Here is a 24,110-nt window from a genome sequence, read left to right as displayed (position 1 = left end):
GTTCCCATGTACAGCGCCGTTGTATCCACTGGTATCGGGGCTGAAGCACAGGAGGCGGGCCGGCCCGACCTCAGTGGGAGGTAATTCCTCCGACTGGGAGCGGGCCGTCCCTCCTCCTGTGCTTCAGCTCTGGCCCGGTACCCATGGATAGAACGGCACCATACACAGGAACCGGGCTGCGGTTCAAAAAAACGGACCGCGGCACTAGCTTCCCCGTGACGGCGCAGTTCTATCAGTGGGTCATATTAAAGAGGATATACCTGATGGACACAAGAGTGTCCTGAGAATTTTGACTCCCCCTTTACTGTGGGCAATTAAAAGTGATACTCTCCTTTCGCCTACCAGCAATGAAGCTCTTTCTCTTCAGTCCTGCAGCCTATAAGCCACCTTGGTCATGTGAAATGATGGCTCAAGGATCCCATCTGAGTGGCTCATAGGTTGCAGGACTGATGTGTCTGCATCCTATGTGACTGAATTGCACAGCAGCAACCTGACGGCTCCATGTTCCATCATTGTGTTAAACTGCATCTGTGTCCAAAGGATGTATATACAGTTGAAAGTAGTGGCTGCCTGGAGATCTGTGGCTCTGGGCAAAAACATATGCTATTAACAGCTTTAGCAGTTGTCTCTATGGATCAGCCAGTTTTTCTTTCTGTTAAGGACCTTACACGGGCTGATCAGGAAGTGCAAGCGAGTGCCGACCTGCTAGATCAGCGCTCGCTTGATCCTCGTTCCCTGCTATAACACGCAACAACAGCAAATGGGAAAGTCTGCAGGAGGGACTCCCCGGATGATCTTAAGATTGTCCAGGGAGTCCATAGGAGATAGCGGAAGACTGCTGCCATCGCTCCTGTTACACGGAGCGACCGGTAGCGGACCATCATTATTGTCAAGATTTATTTCTACAGGTTGAAAGACAAGGATCAGCCGACATCATGCATATCGGCTGATTGTTGCCTTTTAACACTAACTATTACATCAAATGATTATTGTCCGTAACGGCTGATAATCGGCCAAATACGGCTGATAATCGCTTAGTGTGATAGGACATTTAGTATAAAAATGTAAATAAAAGTTTGTAAACGTTGTATAAATCATCAATTAAAATTTGACCATTTAATCCTTGGCTACCTCCCCTGGCCATAAAATATTCAGACAAAGTTGTTCCCTATAGCTACACCCTTGCTCGTAATCTCAGGAGGCTTTTTAATAGCTTGTTTAACCACTTAGGGCGTTGCCACAGTTTGTCCTGTGGAGTATAGTCAAAAAGGCGCACGTTTAACACAGGAAAGCAGATCAACCTGAATTTCTTCTAATGTTTAAACAATGTGCGTGTCTTTAAAGATCTAATATCAAACCCTTCTGGCTTAGGCCCTCAAAAGTGCTGTGCATGAACCCACCCTAAGGCTATGTTCACGTTAATAAAAAAATTTAAAATACAGTCGTAGCTTTGAGTAAAAGTAAAACAATAATAACCCACCAGTGAGCTGGTGGGGAAAATGCGGCCGTATTTTGCAAAAAGCAGGTGGTAAATAATGAGCATGTTTATTAGTTGGTCATGCAAAACAAAAGTCCGTGGAGTCTCGGTTGCGAGTCTCAAAACACGGGATAGCCAGATATCTCTAGCCTGTTGCCACGGGTGCCTCCATGATGGGGAGAGCACCACATCACCCTGATAAATAGCCCCTTAAGTCCCACTCGGTTGCAAATATTGGAACATAAATAGGGAAACACCAGGGTGGCCCCTTTTTGTCTATGTCTAACTCAAGGTACGAGTATTGCGATCATGACAAGGGCTTGCCAGGGCAGGCATCCATCCACAGACAGCCGTTTCGGGGTATTTGCCCCTCGTCAGTGTGGGGTAGGATTCTGGCTAGTTGAGGCAATGACAAATCACCCAAAAAAACACAGTAATCACTGAACTCAAGGAGAACAGTGAAAAAACTCCAATGAAGTACTCAATCAAGAATCTCCACTGAGACTTTTGATTGAGTACATCATTGGAGTTTTTTCACTGTTCTCCTTTAGGTCAGTGATTACTATTATTTGGTTAGTCGTAATCAATTACGGACGTTATTCTGTATGGTGTGTCACCCTGCACCAGCTGGTCTAGATTCTTCTGGCTGAAGACAATGTTCGCCATAGTGTGGTCAATCGTAGAGCTCTGTGAGGATGTGGACACAAAGTGAACATAACAAAAGATTATGCACACTAAACCACACAAAAATGAGAAAATGTATACAAATAATCTTTATTCCATATACTGCCAACAAACAATTAAAAACATTTAAAAAAAAGACCACATGCGGTCTATAACCATTCTGAAGGACCCATACAATAGTCAGGGCCTTAGGGTCCATTTACACAGAAAAGATTATCTGACAGATTATTTGACGAAGATTTGAAGCCGAAGACAGGGATGGATTTGAAAAGAGGAGAAATCTCAGGCTTTCCTTTATGACCTGAACTAGTCTGTTTCTAATAACAAGTGTCTAAAACAAAGTATACTCATGAAATACCAATGCAGCCACTACACCTATATTCCAACAGTAAATAAACAGACAAGATTAATGTATGTATGTATGTAATGTAAGTCAGTTGATCAACTCATCCTGGTGTCAGAGAGCCAACCCCGCGCATTCCGCTATGTCCTCTGGCATACACAAACTTGCAGTATATATATATATATATATCTGTTAAAGAAGATATAATAACCAAACAATTATTTCCCCCAATTGGAATCCTGCGTGTGGAAATGAAAGTATTGCGTCACAATCACGTGACCGAAGCCAACAGTGATTACATCAGTTTTTAAAAATATTTTTGTTTGTTGGTGGTATATGGAATAAAGATTATTTGTATACATTTTCTCATTTACTTGTGGTTTAGTGTGCATAATCCGTTATGTTATGCTCGCTTTGTTTGTGTCCATATCAGTAACTGAACATATTGATTTTTTGCACCTGTGCACACCTTTTTGTTTAGTCTGTGAGGATGTCTGTTTGCTAAAATCTGTTGTCTAGGCAGGTATTGGGAGGTGGAGAGAGGCCATCATCTCTCTCCTTGCCAGGGTGTTGTATCATGGCGGGCAAAGAGGCCTGGTTGTCCACTACCGAGGCTGAAGACCATGTCCAGATGCCAGATTTTTTTAAAGACTCTGAGGGTGTAGAGGACCACTGCAGTCCTAGGTGAGCCTCTCTTTATGGTAGTTTAGTGGAGAGTACAAAGAAGAGAGGTGGTGTCTGGCCTCTCTCCCTGTGAAGTTGGGCCCTATTCATGCGTCCATAATATATGGTCCATGCACCGATTGTATGATGCAGACCGGAACTTGGAACTCCCGGCATCATCATTCATTATAATGCCATAATCTCCATGCTACTGTACTGACAATGGCCACTTGGTGTATATGGCTGGTTTTTGTAGAGGGAATCAGCTGGCTATTTTGGACTAATCGTGTCAGTAAGGTGAAAACTGACCCGTTGGTCAGTAAAGTTAAAACAACATGTGCCAGACCTGTAAGGAAACTCATAATAAATGTACTGGGAAAATTAAAAATGATCATTCTCCAATGACAATTGTAGACAGCCTTCATTGGCAAATGACAAACGTCTTTTTCACGGCCACAAAATCCCATCATGTGAACATAACCTTATCATAAGTTTCCATAAGTTTTCCTTGGTTTAGTATGTACCTTATAATTGAATTTAGACTCAATAAAAGGGGTATAGCCTCTGTATTTAAAGAGAACCAGTCAGCATAATTGTGCTAATATGGTTCCCAGCAGCACAGTATAGATTGACTGTGGAGCTCACGGAGCGTACCAGACACGACTGCAGCGGCAAAGTTACAAAGGGGAAAAAGATGTTTTATTCTGTCGTGCAAGGCCGGTAGAAAGACGGCAACTAGTCACCTGGGCGGTAAGCCACCCGTGACTAGTTATGTCTCTCAGCCTGTCAGTGTGCAGTGTGGGAATGATTGACAAGCAGAGAGGCCACTTATGGGTCTCCCCTTACTAGTTGCTGCCTCTCTTCTGGTATTGCTTGCCATAAAAAAAAACATTGTTTTCCCCTGAAACACAAAACAGAGCAAAAAAAACCCCAAACAAATGGATTTTTGGTAGTTTGAAAGCTGGCATAGACAGATAAGTAATGCGTTATGCTTCTGCAGAAGTTTTATTTTTTTTAACCTCTACCTGGAGTTCCCCTTTAAAGAGGTAGTGCAACTTTGTAATGTGTGTTATGTAAGTGAATGGCCCCCTTCCCCGTGTCCCTCCCCCACCCTGGAAGTGTGGTGTATTATACTCACCGCATTACTGTCGACCCCTGGCCGCCATCTTGGGACAATGACGACATCTTTGGGAGGCCGGCCGAACCGGTCCACCTGTTTCTCATGCCAGCCCTACTCTGCCGCGTCTTCAGTTGCTCAGCTGTGATTGGCTGAACATAACTGTGCTCAGCCAATCGCTTCCCTGTGTCGGCGCCGATCTATCCGTGGGTCATGTTAAAGCGAATGTACCTGAAGGTTACAGCACTAAAATAATTCTTTCCTTCCCGTCTCTCCTTCCCCTGTTATTCTTCCTGGAAATCTATGAATCCATTGATGCCTGGCTATTACCATTCCCTATAAATTCCTACCCCAGACAGGTAAGCTGACAGAAGCCTCAAGCAAATTCCTCTTCTTACTGAAGCGCCCTCCCCGCTGTAATGAACCTCCGCTACAGCAGAGGGCGCTCACTCTATCGCCTCCACCCTAATCTTTCAGTGGAATCGCCCACTCTTCCCGGGCTTTCTATCAGTGGAAATCCAGTAGGAGTTAGTAGCTAGAGGAGAGAGCAGCCGGGAGGTTGGAGAGTGAAGGCCACAGGGTGCCGGCCCGGGGGGCATACATGCTGGAAGCAGCGGCTCATAGAGCCGCCCTGTCCTCTGGCGGTCACTGTTATCTGGGCTGCACATATGGAGGAGCTGCTTCCCGGCTGTTATAGTGGAGGTCATGTAATATCCTTGTGTGACACATACACTGGTATGAGACGCGTCCACTGCACAGCCCCGTGTACACTGTGTGAGCGGCAGCCCAGTATGCGCACGGCTGAAGGAGGTGGACGAGCCGCTGTGTGTGCCTGCAGTCTATAAGGCTGCGTTTTCCGGGCGGATCCGTCTATGCTGCTGCGGTTTGTAGACATGATGCTCCCCGGGTGCAGGCGGGCAGGGTGGCTGCTCTTCGTGCTGCTCCTGCTCCCCGATCTGCCCTCTCATGCCAGCTCTCCGGACCTGGAGCCCCGGGACACCCTCTACGGGCATGAGCATCACGAGGTCACCGAGGGGCCGCACGGGGCTCCGGGCAATAAAACCGCCCATCACCGCAAGCTCTTCCCGGTGGTCGGTATGGATTACGACTACATCAGAGATCCCTTCGAGATCGCCCTGTGGATCCTGCTGGCCTGTCTGATGAAGCTCGGTGAGTGACAGCCGGGGGAGGGGGCGAGTGGCAGCCGGTGTCCGGGGGAGGGGGTGAGTGGCAGCCGGTGCCCGGTACTTTGTGTCCGGGGGAGGGGGCGAGTGGCAGCCGGTGCCCGGTACTTTGTGTCCGGGGGAGGGGGTGAGTGGCAGCCGGTGTCCGGTACTTTGTGTCCGGGGGAGGGGGCGAGTGGCAGCCGGTGTCCGGGGGAGGGGGTGAGTGGCAGCCGGTGCCCGGTACTTTGTGTCCGGGGGAGGGGGTGAGTGGCAGCCGGTGCCCGGTACTTTGTGTCCGGGGGAGGGGGTGAGTGGCAGCCGGTGCCCGGTACTTGTGTCCGGGGGAGGGGGTGAGTGGCAGCCGGTACCTTGTGTTCGGGGAAGGGGAGGGCGCTGTGTCCTGGACACGGATCCGTATTCTGCTCATACTGGATCATCTTCTATATGAGACCTATACAGCTAAGGGACGTATACAGGTATGCCACCCATATGCAGCTATGGGATGTATACGGCTATGAGACACATATATATGTATGTGTGTGTGTATATATATATATATATATACACACAGTAGGTATGGGACCGATATATACAGCTATGGGACATATATAAGACCCATGTATACAGCTATGGGACACACAGCTATAGGCTATGTTCACACAATGTATATTTTCGTAAAACCATGTCCATTGTGCAACAGCTGTGGTTATTATGAAAATATACATTACCTTGCAGTCTATGGGATCCCAGCTGGAGCGTATATGCTCCGGCCGGGATCCCTAGCGGCGCTGCAAACAACTTACATGTCGGTTTTCTGTGGCCGCTATTCATTGAATAGCGGCTGCAGAAAACCCATGTCAGTGCACACTATGGAGCGAGCGGCTGCACGCTCCATAGTGTACAGTGGAGAAGTGCACTGCGGTGCCAAAGATCATCTATCTGGTACTGCAGTATCGTCCGGGATTTTTTCATAGACCGGCCGTTCCGTGACCCGGGCGGGTCATGGAACAGCCGGTCTCTTATGTTGTGTAAACATAGCCATGGAATGTATACGGCTATGGGACTTATATACAGCTATGGGACCGGTATACAGCTGTGGGACCCCCATGTGACGTCACAGGGAAATCCTTCTGTCTGCATCACAGTGGATTTCCCAGGGTAGTGGGAGAATGATTCCATAAGAAATGGGCATCAGGAATCCACGTTACTACTTGAAGTGGAATCCCAATACACGTCTGAGAATTCTGGCTAGGAAATACCACAGATCTTTCAATATCTTTAAAATCAACCTGTCATAAAAACTTATACAGATTTTTAATTTACTTCTATTAAAATTCTCCAGTCCTCCAGTACTTATCAGCTGCTATGTGTCCTGCAGGAATTGGTGTATTCTTTCCAGTCTGGCACAGTGCTCTCTACTGCCACCTCTGTCCATGTCAGGAACTGTCCAGAGCAGGAGCAAATCTTTATAGAAAACCTATCCTGCTCTGGACAGTTCCTGACATGGACAGAGGTGGCAGCAGAGAGCACTGTGTCAGACTAGAGATAGCCGACATTTAATGGCAAATAATTGCAGTTATTTTGAAATAACGGCTGTTCTATGCCACTTTCTTTGCTCCCCGGTATTCTCCTTTAGCATCTGCCCTAAGGTAGTAATACACTGTTATGTCATCCCGGTGGCAAGCAACATATGGAAACTTATTTTGGAGCAGAATACTTCTTTAAATATCTTTAATAGCTGATAACTGTGTGCATTTTTGTTGTGCTATGATGTCACATTTTGTTGTGGTGTTGTATAAGAGTAGCGTGCAAATGACTGCGGAAAACCACCTGACATTGTGTCATATGACTGCGTAATAAAGATGTGCCGGTGCCTTCCCACGATATGTAACAGAAGTCATGTGGCACAGGTTGTGGTCTAGATCTGTCACGATTAGCCCTGTGGTCATGTAGATGCTGTGAAATACATCTGGAAGAAATTTCCTCGCTTGCACCGTGCTACCAACATTTACAGCGTCCAACTCTTTGAAGCTCATGGAGGAGGGAAAACCTATTTTCAGGTATGACCTAAAGTAATTACAGGCCCCCTAGATAGCAGTGTGTCCATACCCAAAGCTCCCAATTCTCCCTAGACAAATGATGTTGGATTGCAACTTGTTCTTGGTGAGAAAACTGCACCAGAGCTTACCCCTCCCTTCTATTACACGGGGCACTGGTCAGTCAATCACTGGCCACGCTGCTGTCCTGTCTCATCCAGTGATTGGCTGAGCAGCCTGTTATTTCATAGACCGGCTCAGAAGTTCCAGTGGCGGCTGCGGGGAGCAGAGAGGAGCTACAAGAACACTGGGGAAGGCAAGGGCTGCACGGACATCACTAGAAGATCAGCGCTCACTTGCATTAGTTATCGGGCCGTGTAATATGGCCCTAAGTAGTGTTGAGCGGATCTGTCGAAATAACACTCAGCGTTCTGACAGATCCGTTTAACGTTACTTACTGTACACTACTTCTTGGTAGATGTCAGTCAGCAGTGAGTAGTAGTTTTGTCTTTCAACATGTTGAAAACAGTTGTAAACAGTCGTAGCGCGAAAGTCCGGCCCCCCGCTCATCCGCAGCCCCCTGCGCCGCTCCAATTGCCGCTGCACCCGGCCACGAGCATACCTTACCTACTCCGCGTAGCAGGTGTTCAAAATCCCCGGCTCCCCTCTTCAGTGTATTGATTGGCTGAAGAGGGGAGCCGTGAATTTCAAACGGCTCCTCTTCAGCCAATCAGTGCTCCTCTTCAGCCAATCAGTGCTGAAGAGGAGCCGTTTGAAATTCCCGGCTCCCCTCTTCAGCCAATCAATGCACTGAAGAGGGAAGCTGGGGATTTCGAACACCTGCTACGCGGGGCAGGTAAGGTATGCTCGTGACCGGGGCAGCGGGGGCGATCGGAGCGGCGGGGGGGGCAATCGGGGCAGCGCAGGGGGTTGACCGGGAGGGCCGGGTTGCAGGCGCATGATCTTAAAATGATCGCAAAACGATTTTTCCGTATGATATATCGTACCGTCTAAACGCTGATCGTTATGAAAAAAAATCGTTACTCCGACATCGTTAATCGTGCGATCGGGCCAATTATCGTCCCGTGTAAACCCAGCATTAGGGTCCATTTACACAGAGAGATTGTCTGACAGATTATCTGCCAAAGATTTGAAGCCAAAGCCAGGAATGGATTTGAAAAGGAGAAATCTTAGGCTTTTCTTTATGACCTGATCTCTGTTTATAGTCCGTTTCTGGCTTTGGCTTCAAATCTTTGGCAGATAATCTTTTTGTGTAAATGGACCCTTAGGCTACATTCACACGTCCATAGTGCAGCCCACGGCTGTACTACGAATTTGCATCTGTAGTGCTCCGTGCTTCATGGAGTATTACATTGGCACTTCATTAGCGCCGCTATGTAAACCTGTACGGACATGTGAACCGGGCTATTGAATAACATTAGTCATATCTTCTGTCTGCAGAAGCAATGCATCCTGGGAATTGTAGTGCTGAGCAACTGCTCGACTAGGGAGAACCACAAAATACTGAACGAAGACCCTCAAAGGAAATGGTTTCATGATTTCGGAAACTGGGGTAGACAACTAAGCAATGATATATGCTTCTGCAGCATTATTTCTTTTCCTGATGTCGGAGTACCGTTTTAACAAGACAAGTAAGGGGAGCTCTGGCTAAATCTAAAAATCCAAGGTCGGCAGGGGGTGGGAGGAACATAATAAAGGATCCATACTAGCGCTTCCTCAAGCATCACCAGCTCCCTGACCACCGTCGGGGTCCGCTTTCTCATAGCTTCCTGCATTGTCACGTTCTGACGGGAAGTACAGCCTATGCCAAGGGTGGGCAATTAATTTTCCCATGGGGCCATATGAGAAATTGTAATGGTTTTCGAGCACAAGACCAATATACTAAACTGTTCTGGTGGGGACGGCGGTGAGGCAGGTGTGGGAGATTCCGGGGGAGAGTCGGTGACAGTCTTTGATCTGAATTGTCACTTTCTCTCTTCCTCGCCCAGATGTTCCTCGATTTTCTTGCAGCTACAATTCATCTCTTTAGAACCTGCCGGACTAACATCTTAAGTTTCCCACTTTTCCTTCATTTTCCTTCCCTTTTCCCTTACTGTAGGCTCCCATACAGCAGTAATTCTGCTTTGTGGTGTCATGTGCAGTAAAGGGAGTAGGTGTGTGGGTTACCCCTGTAGGTAGGATCCCCCATATAGTGGTAATATCCCTTTCTATCTCTCATCCCCATATAGTAGTAATGTCCCCTTTTTGTGACCCCCCCCCCATGTAGCAGTAATGTCCGCTGCTGTGCACCCCCACACCTATAGTAATAATGCCCCCTGTTGTATACAGCCCCCACCTATAGTAATAATGCCTTTAACATTTTTTTTAAAAAAAAGCACCTCATACTCGCCTATTCCAAGAAAGCGGCAGGTTCCTCCATCCTTTCTGCTCCAGTCTGTCAGCCGCGAGATGGATCCTACAGCAGGTGTGATGACGTCATATCATTGCGCCTGCTGGAAAGCTCACGTCTCGACAGGCTGCAGGCACAAGGTGCCCAAAGCCTACGACGATGAATAGAGTTCCTGCTGCTCTATTCTGTCCCTTATGTTCAGCCCACTCACCCTGCAGCTTCTAGGGGGGATGCTGAAAGGGAGCGCGGGCCGGGCAGAATCTATCAACGGGCAGCATGTGGCCATGGGCCACAGCTGGGATGTGACTTGCAAATAGTAAAAAAGTAATTAGAGCTCAACATATAACCTTCTAAATAAATACTGATAGGTGATGAGCGATCAAAGAAGGGATCCAAAGTTGCTAGACTTACGCAGGGCTGTGGAGTCGGTAAGCCGCAGCTCCGACTCCTGCTCCTTCATAAATGGCCAGTCATATACCAGGGGAGTTATTTATCACACTGGCTCAGCAGCTTCTCCCTAATGTCCTACATGATCCTGGGGCAATTGAATGAATGAAGGAAGATATAAAGCACCTTCTCCTGTGCGTGTAGTGGATGCAGCCAGTCTCCAGCCTCCATGTCCTGAACAGTTCACAAATAGACTAGAAGGAGCAGGTGGTCTTTTAGTTTCTAACTAAATATTCACCATACACACAGAAATACTGCTAACAATGCCAGATACCTGTAATATAGAGGTCAGCCATAGTGATATAGAGGGGGTCACACATAGTGATATAGAGGGGTCACTGTGGGGACGCACACACACACACACACAGCCTGCTGTAGCCATAGCATGCGCACACACACACACACACACACAGACAGCCTGCTGTAGCCATAGCATACACACACACAGCCTGCTGTAGCCATAGCATACACACACACAGCCTGCTGCAGCCATAGCATGCGCACACACACACACACACACACACACACACACACTGCTGTAGCCATAGCATATACACACACACATACACAGTCTCCTGCAGTCATAGCACACATACACGCAGCCTGCTGCAGCCATAGAACAGTGAAGAAAAAAACTAGAGATGAGCGAACCTGGAGCATGCTCGAGTCGATCCGAACCCGAACTTTCGGCATTTGATTAGCGGTGGCTGCTGAACTTGGATAAAGCCCTAAGGCTTTGTGGAAATCATGGATATAGTCATTGGCTGTATCCGTGTTTTCCAGACAACCTTAGAGCTTTATCCAAGTTCAGCAGCCCCAGCTAATCAAATGCCGAATGTTCGGGTTTGGATCGATGCGAACCCGAACCTGGTTCGCTCATCTCTTAAAAAAAAAAAAAAACACCACACTGTGGACAGAGGTTACTGCTACACTACTAATGTCTTCTCCTCCTCCTCTATATTACACAGGATATCTACATATTACACTGCTGCTCATATACAGTCATCCAGCATGCAGGAAGAGAACAGCACAGATCTCCCCCACACAATGGACTCTTCCAACTCAGAAACAATCTGCCAAATAGTGACTGACAACTTTTCCCCGACCACCCTTATCTAATAGGGCCAGTGTCCTATTAGAATGTTGCTCAAAATATATATTGATGAGCAAAACTTATAAAATTTATATCAAAACTCTAAATTGTTCTAAGATTTTTTTTAAAGCTGAAGCCAGTAAATTTTTTCCGACTCCAGAGCCCTGGACTTAAGCCCTTTCTACCAGTGCTGTGGAGTCAGTAAGCCGCAGCTCTGACTCCAGCTCCATCATAAATGACCATTTAGACACCAGGGGACTTATTTGTCCAACTAGTATAAAGTGGAATGGGCTCAGCAGCTTCTTCCTAATGTCCTACACGATCCTGGGGCGACTTCTGAGGGAATAAGGCAAAGATATAAAGCAGATTCTCCTGTGTGTGCAGTTGATGCAGCCAGTCTCCAGCCTCCATGTCCTGAACAACTCAAAACTAGACTAGATGGAGCAGGAGGTCAGACATAGGCCCAGTCTGGTTATGCTGGTTTGTGATGACAACAACTATTATATATGTTTTCTACATATAATAATTATTTTTTTTCTTCATCAATAAGTGTAAATTCTTCTTAAATAAAACATCCCCTGAAAATAAGATACAGTGCATCTTTGGGAGCAAAAATTATTATGGAGGAAAGTAAATATACGGGAGAAAGGGGTTTTCTGGTTGTTATAAATAAGGGGCTTAGCCCCCATTCACACATCCGTGTCAGTTTTTACTGTCAGGAAATCCTGATCAGGAGGCCTCAAATGTCATCAGGAAAGTATCAGGATTTCCTGAGAGTAGTCTGTTTTTACTTTCAGGAGACCACCAGGAAAAACCTTCAGGATTTCCTGATGAGAAGAAAAAATAGGACATGATGGGAGATGTATTTCTGCAAACTGGATGGTTACAGACTGCAGAACTACAACTCCTGTCATGCCCGGCTGACAGGCCATGATGGGAGTTGTACTTCTGCAGTCTGTTGCCACCCATCATGACCTGTAGGAAGGGCATGATGGGAGTTGTACTTCTGCAACCTGGATGGCCACAGGCTGCGGAAGTACAACTCCCATCATGACCTGTAGGATATGGTGGGAGTTTTATTTATGGGGGGGGGGAATCTCACCTGTCTGGGCCTAATTTGGAGATCGGCGGCGCTGCTCAGGTCCGGGGGCGGGGCTGGGAGGGTCTGATGCGGGGGGGGGGGGGGCGGGGGCGCGCGACAGTCAGACTTCTATGGGGGCGTCTGGGCCGAAATTCCAGGCAAAAATACGACATGTCCTATTTTTTTCCGGATCTATGACTAGTCCGGATCCGTGACTAATGCAACTCTATGGGTCCGGAAATCCGTCCGGATTTCCTGCTAGGAAATCCGGGTGGTTTTTCCGGACGTGTGAAGGGGGCTTTAGATTGATAGAACATAAAGTGCTGGCTATAGAAAACTTTCAGGAGGGGGGAGCAAGCAATTGACTGCAGAGGGGAAAACTAGTAATAATTGCAGAATATGTGATAATATATATATTATACATACACACAATATATACAACAATATAATGCTGATTTGGACAATGAACTTGTACCTATAAATCTTTTCTGCTTCAGGGCTCCAGACTAAAAAATTTACCTGGGAGCCATTGGCTCCTAACCTGAAAAATTTAGGCGCCAAATAGAATATTTGGTCGCCAACATTTTAAACCATGTAAAATTAATGTTATGTTACATGGGACTTACTGTGTGCAGAGGCCACGGCAGCCTCCTCCTCCTTTAGATCCTTTCTTTTCTTAGTTTGAAAATGTTCAACATGGAAACTTGCAACTTGACAACCATATACAGTCTGACTCAGTACTTCAGCTTCACTTGGCTAGCCTTTTAATGAGGCTTACTCTTCTGAACTTGAACTTAAAGGGAACCTGTCGACCCCTGTGCCGGGGTGACAGGCTCCCAACCCCCCTATACTCACCTCATCGCGCCGGGTCCCGCTTCTGAAGATGGTCGGGTCACGGAGATCTCAGCCGCTGCAGCCCGGCGCGCACACTGAGAGATGAGTCCAACGCTCATAGAGAATGACGGGAGAGTCCAGCGCTCCGTCATTCTCTATGAGTGTTGGACTCATCTCTCAGTGTGCGCGGCGGGCTGCAGCGGCTGAGATCTCCGTGACCCGACCATCTCCAGAAGCGGGACCCGGCGCGATGAGGTGAGTATAGGGGGTTCTAACGGGGGATTGGGAGCCTGTCACCCCGTCACTGGGGGTGACAGGTTCCCTTTAAAAGCTTGCAACAGTCTATACATACTGAGCTAGACTTATGACTGCAGCCATAGTGACCCCCCCACAAGATGTATATAAATAGATATATCTCTCACCTAGTGACTAATGCAAGTGACCCCCTACAATACAGACACCTGAGGGGCCCTGATAATAATAATTGTGCATATATCTATCTCCCAGTGTATGCAGCCAGTTTGCCCTACACTTATAGATGGCCCCCTCCCCTTATAGATAACCCCCTCCTTTTATAGATGACCCCCTCTACCCCCATTATAGATGCCCCCTCCTCCCCCCCATTATAGATGCCCCCTCTCCCCCCCATTATAGATGCCCCCTCCTCCCCCCCATTATAGATGCCCCCTCCTCCCCCCCATTATAGATGCCCCCTCCTCCCCCCCATTATAGATGCCCCCTCCTCCCCCCCATTATAGATGCCCCCTCCTCCCCCCCATTATAGATGCCCCCTCTTCTCCCCCCCTTATAGATACCCCCTCCCCTTATAGCTAGCCCCCTCTCCCCCCCTTGAAGATGGCCCCTCTTCTCCCCCCATTATAGATGCCCCCCCTTTCCTCTATGCTAAGCAGTATTTAAAAAAAACAAACACACAAACTCACCTGACAACCCGCTCCCCCGGCAATCCTCTTCTTCTTCAGGCGCTGTCCCCGGCTGATGCGCGGCTGCCGGGGGTGTCCCGTCCTATCCCCGGCAGCGCGTCGCGTCAGTGAGCTCCCTGTACGCCGGGGCTGTGACTTCTGACACAGGAAGCGTCTCTGACGCGCGCTTCCTGTGCCGGAAGTCAGGGCCCCAGGCAGCTCACTGATGCGCCGCGCTGCCGGGGATAGGATGGGACACCCCCTGCAGCCGCGCATCAGCCGGGGATACTTAAAGAGACAGCGCGCCGCCGCCGGGGCCAGTCGCAAATGGCGCCCAGATTAATAAATCTGGGCGCCATTTGCAAAATATCAGTCGCATTGGCGACCATTTTGGTCGCCATCTGGAGCCCTGTGCTTGATACTGTGACCTTGCATTGTTTTGACTGTACTAATAAGGCTGCATTCACACGTCCTGTAAAATTGTCCATTGTCAATTTTGGGTGATCCGTGCTGCGATCTTCCTCTGGATCATAGCACGGATCGTGTGAAAAAGGCCTAACTGGTTTTCCTATATACTATTGTGTTTGAGCAGATTTACCACTAAAACAATGGATGTAATAGGGCACAAATAATACTGGTTTATTTTCTCTTTGTAACACAGAAGGTAAGAACAGCAGGATAGGTGTGCTGTTTTATAGGTACATTTTTATTTTATTTTTTACTTTTAATCATGGGGGGGAAAAAACACCTTTTTAGCGGGATGTAAACATGACCTCCTTCATGGTTAGCACCACTACAAATACAACAATAATACTACAGCTTTTTAGGCTTATTTCCTTGTTTGGCTTTCTGAGGTTGCTGTTGAAGTGGATGGAACATAGGTATTATTATAATGGTATCCGTGTTTGCATTTTTCCATTGCTGTGGGAAAGCAGTGACGTTTTCCCAACTGAGATCTTTTAACCCTATGAGGATAGTGTGAGAGATATATCTTATACAGGGCAAAAGGAACCGCTTCCAGCTTTGTGTAATGGTGCAGAGCTTTGTCCCTAAGTTAAAGGGAGTGTGTCATCAGAAAATAACCTATTATATAAATGTTTTTTGTTGAACATTTTTTTTTTTTTTTTTAGTATTTTTCTATCAATATTATAAAATAATCCTGATATGTTGCAGTTTATCAGTTTAGAATCAGTGGAGCCATATCATAGAGGGGCAGGGGTTTCCTTTCACTGGGGGTGGGTCGACCCACCTCCCAGTACTTCAGCCCAGGCCTAATGGTACATTCCCTTTAAAGTTTCATTGTTACTCTAATTTTCAAAATCTAAAACAGGGAATGTAACATAAAGTAATTATAAATCTAAGTTTGCAAGTTTTTTTTAATTCTGATGCTTTATAACAAAGCTATGCTTGGTTGTATACAGGTCCAGTCTCCTGAAGGAAACCTTTTAGTCTTGTACTAGTTAAAAAAAGACCAAACGGAGAAAGTCCCAGCCAGTACAGAGCATTGGCTCGATGTGTCCATCAATCACATGACTACCTTCTCTCCTGAGCGCACAAGACTGGGACTTCCTGTGTTTAGTCTCCTTCAACCAGCATAAGACTAAGGGCCATATTACATGGCCTGAAATTCCAAATTAATGGCGCTCGCTTACTGAACCTATTACATGGCTCAATAATTGTGCAGCAAGGGCTGTATATATATTGTTACCAATGTCTGTGCAGCCCTTGTCTTAAAGGGAACCTGGCTGCCGGGGCTGAGCCCACCCTACCGCCCGGTTTAGGCCCAGATACTTACCCCTTCCTGGAAGTCGGCGTGGAGATATCGCCGCCCAAAGCTGCTACAGTCATTTTCTATGGACGTCAAACTCCTCTCTAGTGATTAGCATAACACGCGTGCACAGCTTCGGGTGGCGATTCCTCCATGTTGGGACTGGGTCCAGGAGCGGGACTTCCAGGAAGGGGTAAGTATCCGGGGCTCCACAGGGGGGTGGGGTGGGCTCTGCCCCAGCAGCCGGGGTGACAGGCCCTCTTTAAGTGTTAAATCTTTATACATACCTGTCTATGCTCCCTGTTTTCCTCTAGCTTCTGCCCGGTCCCACAGCCGCTGCTAGAACTTCTGAGCCGGTCTCTGCAGTGACAGGCCGGTCAGCCAATTACTGGCCGAGACGGGACAGTGTTGCGGCTATTGGAGTGGCCTGTTACTTCAGAGGCCGACTCAGAAGTTCCAGCGGTGGGTGCAGGGAATGGGCAGAAGTGAGAAGAACCCCGGGGAGTGTGGAAAGGTATTTATAAAGTTTTACAAATTTTTTTTTTTCTTTTTTTTTTTTTTACACATTCCTCAGCTGTTGGCAGTGCATCGCTGTTATACGTAGTGATGCACTGCCGACGGCCAATGATTTTTTAACATGTTAAAAGACAGCGATCAGCCAATTGTTTCTTCGTCTGATTGTTGTCTTTGTTACACAGAGTGATAATCGGCCGAATTGGACTTATTAGGAAGATTATCACTTTGTGTAATAGGACCTTAAAAAGCTTCCTTCAGGAGACTGGACCTGGATACAGGTAAGTATAACTGTTATACTGTTCTGCTGTCACCTCTGTCCATGTCAGGAACTGTCCAGAGCAGCAGCAGTTCCCCCATAGGTTCCCCCAGCTCTGGATAGTTTCTGACATTGACAGAGGTGGAAGCTGGAAGTCTATTTTTAAATAGAACTAAATTACAGACCTGTATATCTGCACCTCTGCGTAGTGATAAAAATATCAAAACTGAAATGAATGAAATAGGCGTAGAAAGGAATGCGTAGTCTGGTCTGCATGCAGTATGTATCGCAGCGGGAGCAGACTGATATACAGTGTATGCCCACACGTGCACAGATCTCTTACACATGGAATGTTTCCACGGCAACCCAAACCTCCGCTGTTATCTGTGACTGCACGCGGAAGTATGAAAGGCTACACTGTGACAGGTGCACTTACAGGACCTGCAATTGTTCAACACTAAACCAGGAATGGAACAAAAAAGAAGTAGCGATCTGGCAACTGACTATCTGCACAAAGTCCGACAAACTGCAGAGATATTACAGAGTGCTCATCCAAAGGCATGCAGTAGATGCAATCAAGTAGTTTCAACAAGAAAACAACAAAAGGAGGCACTCACTGTTAAAAATATTTTTATTCTTTCAGAAGCTTAAAACCCTGCAATGGTGTGACATTCAGTGATTGACTGGTGTCTACGCCGACTGCTACACACCCTGCAGGATTTTAAGTTTCTGAAAGAATAAAGATGATTTTTAATGGTGAGTGCCTCCTTTTGTTTTTTTCTTGTTTAAATCAGGAATGAGTCTGAGAAGTCTAGTCCATTATTTTTTTCATTGTGTCCTCCATTTATGATCTGTTCCTGACATGTCTGCAGTAATCCTAAAAAAAAATTCATCTGCATTAAATTCATAATATATTTTTTGCGGATCAGCAAAAAAGAGGAAGGTAATAGGGTAAAAAAAAAAAAAAAAAAAAGTGGGAACAGTTTAGTTTTGATCTGTAATTTTTACGGATTTTTTTTCAACCATAAAAATGGATGGATGTCAAATACTAGAGCTTGGTAGTAATTTTTGTGGATTATGGATCTGTAAAACTAAGGACAGTGTCAAAAGCCTAATTGCGGATCCACAGTTATGGACAGAGCTATAGATCGTGTGAATGAAGCCTAACAGTGTTTTCCGCTGTGTAAATCAATGAAACTGAATGATTAATTCAGTTACATTGATTTACACAGCGTCAAATCCGCAGTATTTGTGAATATATTGTCATTTAACAAATCTCTTGACATGTCATAAAAGAGTCGAAAATTCAGGTTGGTGAGGGCCCAGACCCCTACAGGTCAGTGGAATGAGCGGAGAGAAGTGTTTAGAGTGCTGCTCACCCCTTCTCGTTGCGAGAGACAGATTCTATAGTAAGTCTAAGCAGCCTATTGGAAACCGGTCAAAACTTTTGACATATCCCTGACACGTCAAAAGTTTTGTTAAATGAGGGGAACATTTTTAATTGACCCAGTTTATTTTAATAACCAGGGAATTGTGAATGTACTACATGATCTTGATTTCCCAAGGCAAGAATCTGCCCTAGTTAGGTGCTACCCACTGAAGTTTGGGCCTCTATATTGCCAGCAGTGCAAAATATATAAAAGAATAGATACAGCTCAACATAAAAGACAATACTCTGTAGCAACAGTCAGTTTGAGTGGATGGTGCACAGGCTTCCAGGGTTGGCCAGGCGCTCAGAACAAAGAGTTGATTCAAAACAGGATGATGGAACCGGCACTCCAGGACGTGGACAAGTAAAATATAACTATAACGGCAGGAGAAGGCTGAGGACTATGCAGCTATGTCAGGAGCTGCACAGATCACCCATCAGTCGGGCACAGTGCTGAATCAGCAAAGTGCCTGACAATTGGGAAGGAGTTAGGGCGGTGTGACAGCCGGGCTGCCCAGTCTACAGAATATAAGACTCAGGCAATTTTAGCAAGGTATTTTAGTCTTCTAAAGTGAAAAATACTGTATATACTGCTAGTCTGTAGGGCCTGTTTGTCATCACTGTTGTGAGTCAAGTTATATCAGTTGTCACTAATGATGGGTTGGAATAAACATTTGCCAGAATAAATTATACATGATGCAGGGCTTGTCTGCCTCATTGCTTTTGTGCTGGAGTGAGCAAATAATAATTACTGGTCTGGAAATTGTCAGTTTCTGCTTCTAAAGGGATGATCCAAGCTTTGGTAAAGCACAGCTACTTTCTAGCCAAAACAGCAGCACCCCTGTCCTGGTTGTGCGTGGAATTACAATTTAACTCCATTCACTTCAATAGAGCAAACTGGAAAACCATGCTCATATCATGTACCCGTGCTGCCAGTTTCTAGTAGCCCTGTAGTCACAGTTACCTTAAGCACCGCTCTGTGATGCTTCTTGGTGACACTTTCAGCACTAAATAAAGAACATGCCGCTTCTTTGTCACATTGTCTGCCCCTGCCCTGCTTTCTGGGCACTGCTTTGTCTCTAGGCCCCCTGCTGCCACCTCTAGAATATGATTGACAGCTGTCTGACATTGAAATCCTGCTGCAGCCAAAGTCGCGCATCATCCTGGCCCTGCTCATCTAGTCAGGATGTCGCAATACATCTAGACTCGGGACTCCAGACTTTGCTGCACCAGCAAGACCAACTAGTCCCAACCTGTTTGAGGACACACTGTCTTCTCCTGGATATCTAGTAACACATCTCTTTGCCTGTATACACCATAGTACCACCTATATACTTAGCTTTATTGGAGGACCAGGATCTATAATACCAGTCTGGAGGACTTTGACCTGTCTATCCCTTTATGAATTCAGTTCAACCTACTGGGGGAAAGGCGTTGGGAAATGACGTCAGGTCTCTGCTAGTCCATAGAGACCAAATGGATTGGCACATTACTGTATAAAAGATTTTTACTGTTCTCCGAACTAAACTATCTTCACAGCATGCATAGAATGGAGTCTATGGCACGGGCAGAGTCCGTGAACAGGTGCAAGCTGCGGAATCCACAACAGATTTTTCATTGGGATTCCATAGTGTGCACATATCCTAAAGTGATTACTTAGACAGCTCTGCTATTCCAAGTAAAGTGATGATCACTTAAGGCCCTATTACACGAAACGATTATCGGACGCCACGGACGATAATCGTCCGGTGTAATAGGCTGATCATTGCAGTTGTTTGTCTTTCAACATGTTGAAAGACAAACGACTCCTATAGCAATGATCTGCTGCCGTCGCCAACACATCTTTACTGCACCAGATACGTTGACCACCCAAATATCTCTGCGTCAACAGCTACTGGCCACACCAGTTCCCATGATTACCGACACCTTTTAGCTACATCAGTTACTGTGATCATTAACACAGTCCTGCTACTGACCCATGCTGCAGCCCATTTCTTTCTCTTCAGCCAGAGGTTATGAGTACTCTGCGGTGGCGGGACGGGAGCCCAAGTGAAAAACATGTGCTGCAGCATGTCAGGAATAGGACGCTACATTTACACAGGAGGACCCCACACACAGTATAGTCAGAACAAGGCCGATCCCTCAGTAAGCCCTACATCACTCATTTCGGCACCTCACAGCCCCTGACTGCCTCCCCCACTTCACATCCAGCTGAACCCTCACATGTGATGCAGCAGTTCACCCTTCTCCTTTGATCTCCTCTTTGGGACCTCCCGCTCTCCCTCTTCAGCCACAGATACCTCCTTGCAGCTCCGGCTCTTCTACATATATAATTTTTCTGATAGTCTGGCTGAGCCAGACTCTATTATCAGACAGACACGGGCAGCAGGGGTCTGCTACACATAGTAGCCGACCCCTGCTGCATATGGAGCATCTCAGGGGTTAGATGTGGCATTCAGTTGTGACAGCGGTATCAACACAGTTACATAGCTGGCACAAGCGACCACTATGTGCTAGCTATTTGAAATTGGCACCGCAAGAGCGGAGAGTTGGCCAGGGAGCGGAAGTGATGCTAGGGGCAGGGAGAGGCATACAGAGAGCATGGCCGCCTCTTAGGTAGCCGCCAGCTGTGTTCTCTGCGCTATACTTTGTTAAGCTGCACAATTAGACAACTTAACATAAAGTATCAAATACCAGGAAATCCTGGTATGAGCCGTTTTTTTTTTTTTTGCCCAGAATACAGATTGTATCGATATTTTGGTGCTTTGTGCATCCCTACCACAATGTATTAAGAATATAATTAAAACAATAAGTGCTACAGTGCAAAAACAATATGCAGCTCTTTGGATAACTTCACACCCTCCACCATTTTTGGAGCCGGTCTTTGGACCTGTTCTGTTTCATCAATATTCTTTTTGTAGGGGAGGTCTCCAGAACTGGACACAGTATTCCAGATGTGATGTCACTAGAAGTCTGTATGCTGGATCATAAGGTCCCTCTTCCTACTGGTTATACCTCTAGCTGTACAGACCAGCATACCATTTGCTTTCCCTACCGCCTGGTTGGACTGGGGGCTTTAAGGCAGAAATCGCTGCCCCTAAATCCTTCTCTTCTTTAGTCTTTGCCAACACAAAACCACCATTATGATACTCGGATGGATGATTCCTCCTGCTGCTGCATTATTGTACATTTGCAGTTCCCATTGTTTTGACCACATATCTAGTTAAGCTGAATCATTTTCCATATTACTGACACCTCCAGGAATATCAACCCTATTGCACACTTTTGTGTCACCAGCAAACAGACAAACCTTACCTACCACACCACCTCCTATATCACTATCCTTACCTATCACACCTTCTCCTATGTCACTTACAAACATATTAAAAGAACCCATTGCAGACCCCTGAGGCACCCCGCTTGTAGCTAGAATACATTCCCTCTAATCTCCATCCTTTGTCCAGCCGCATGAGGCTTTAGCATATAATAATGTAAGTATATAGTAACACATATATAATTAGGTGTCTATGAGCTGATGCAGCGCTCTGTAGAATAAATCGGCTGCAGACAGTGCCGTGGTGTAACCGCTGCCTGCACCGAGCTGTCAAATGTTTTCTGTCTGAAGACTAATGTAGAGGTGACCTTGGGACTGCGACTGGATGTTGGGAATCTTACAGACCAGCTACCTCAGAAAGTGTGCTCTATGCTGTGGCCAATACATTCTATATATTTAAAGAAAGATTCTCCACTGAAAAAATATATCCTGAGTCTGCATATTTGACAACTTAAATTCTCAAAAACGTCTGACCACGTTTTGGGGTTTTTTAAGTAACCTCTGTCCTTTTTTTGCTTTAAGCCCATCCTGGTTTAGGTATAAAACCACATCATTAAACAACCCCTTTAAGCTGGCCATTTAAAGTAGCACTCCGTTTTTGTTTCATTGCCCTTAGAGATATGCACTGAAAACACTGACTTACTGTTTTTTTTTTTGTTTTTTTTTTTTACATGCCAGCCAGAGAAAAACGTTGACAAAAAGACGTCAAAAAGACAAATATATGAATGGACAGTACAGAGGTCTTTGTAGTGATCTTTATACTCCTAGGTCTGTAACCATGACAAGCGGCAATCCTCTGTCTAGAGGAAAGAAGGTTTCACCATCAGCACAGATGCGGATTCTTTACTGTAAGAGCAGTGAGACGAGCTCTCTGCCACATGATGTCGTCATGACTGACTCATTAAACAAGTTCAAGGGAAGCCTGGATGCTTTTCTTGAAAAATATAATATTACGGGCATTAAGTTATGGGCATTAGATTTCTAGTGATAGGACGGTGATCCAAGGATTTATTATAGTGCTTGAAAATCCCCTATATTGTAATCCGTATTCTTCTTCCGTTTCTTCCAGCTATTTTTCTGTGATTAATACAGCCCGAACCGCTTTGCGAACAGACTCTGTTCAAACTGCATTTCGAAGCCCTCGGCGGTGTGAGGTGTTCTATCTAATTTTCGTTTTGATCGGATTTGTCGTTTTTAAGAAGGGACCCGGGTCCCTTTGAGAGCAACCGGGGTCGCTCTTAAAGGGATGGGAGCCATGACGCTCTTAAAGGGACGGGAGCCAAGTTGCTATTAAAGGGACCCATGTTGCTCTTAAAGGGACGGAACTTATGTCGCTTATGAAAGGATGGCACTCAGGGTTAAAGTTTCAGTTAAAGGGAAGTCACTGGTAAAGGGGTGCTCTTTTCAAGCACTATGTATTTCACTGGAAATGCAAATCTAGTTCTGATTGCAGTTTCAGTTGGGATAGAATTTTTCTCCCTGTTATCGGGCAATTGGCATCTACCTCATGGGGGCTTTTGTCTTCCTCTGGATCAACACAGTAGAGTTTCTGTAGGTTGAACTTGATGTATTTTTTTTTAAACTTTATTAACTATGTAACATGGGCACCAGGAGGATTTGAGAAGTGCCGTAGCACAGAAATGACACTGGGTCACTGGAGAAATTATCATAACAGGTGAGTGTACGGGTCAGCCTGCCGCATGGGGTCAATAAAAAAAAAAAAAAAAAAAAAAAGGAAGTGCTTCTTTAATTTTAGTCAAACCCACCAACCTTGTGACTTACGTGTATGGGTGTCACCCAACTTTCCCCTAAAGTATGCTGCTGGATCACAGCTGCCCGATCCTTAGGTTCTGGGGAAGCAGTTTTCTCCATGTCGAGTACATGTGCATGTTGGATTTCAGAGGGGTCTGGCAGCGGCTCATTATCCTGTTCTCCATTAAAAAAAAAAAAAAAAAAAAAAAAAAAAAGTTAGTGGTGGAGTGAATTGAAGTAGATGTCAGGGGGACAGCTATCCACCAAAGCGTGTGGCCAACTTTATCACATGTGAGTATACATCGTAGTCTGAAGGGGGGTGCATAGGCAATCAAAGTACTGTGGGGCGGGAGTGCTTCTTTAGGCTGCGTCCACACGTACAATATCTGCAGCAGATTTGATGATCCACATTAGGGTCAAAGCAAATCTGCAACTTTAAATCTGCTACAGATCCTGTACGTGTGAATGCACCCTTAAAACCATAGCAATCTGTATTTCTCTGAAGTTCCTTCTATTGTTTATCTGATACAGTATATACTTTCATAGATTTAACATAGTATGCCTGGCATTTCTGTAAACCACAGATCAGCTGGTATCCATTAGGTCTTGGTCTTGTGAGTTATTACAAGGCCACAAGCAACTACTGTAGGACTTTTTTTTTTTTTTTTTTTTTTTTACTCTAAGGGAGGGGGTGTTGGAATGCAGCAATTCATCTAAGTTTAATAAGATGTGACGTTTTAAACGTGACCATTTATTTCTTAAAAATAAAAGCTTCTCTTTAACA

At 45.9% G+C, this 24,110-nt stretch overlaps 1 protein-coding gene across 1 annotated transcript in view; it reads left to right on the top strand.

Moving 5' to 3' along the window:
- The first annotated feature begins 5,022 nt into the window (after positions 1 to 5,022).
- SLC9A1 (solute carrier family 9 member A1) overlaps positions 5,023 to 24,110 on the top strand; it is a 41,708-nt gene continuing 22,620 nt past the window's right edge. Inside the window, exon 1 of the mRNA XM_069971542.1 lies at positions 5,023 to 5,454. Within this exon, the coding sequence (XP_069827643.1) occupies positions 5,157 to 5,454 (298 nt within the window). The 5' untranslated portion in view covers positions 5,023 to 5,156. The remainder of the gene's footprint in view (positions 5,455 to 24,110) is intronic.

This window comes from Dendropsophus ebraccatus, chromosome 5 (assembly GCF_027789765.1).
Source record: "Dendropsophus ebraccatus isolate aDenEbr1 chromosome 5, aDenEbr1.pat, whole genome shotgun sequence".
Classification (NCBI taxonomy): Eukaryota; Metazoa; Chordata; class Amphibia; order Anura; family Hylidae; genus Dendropsophus; species Dendropsophus ebraccatus.
This window is presented reverse-complemented; position numbering and strand designations above follow the sequence as displayed.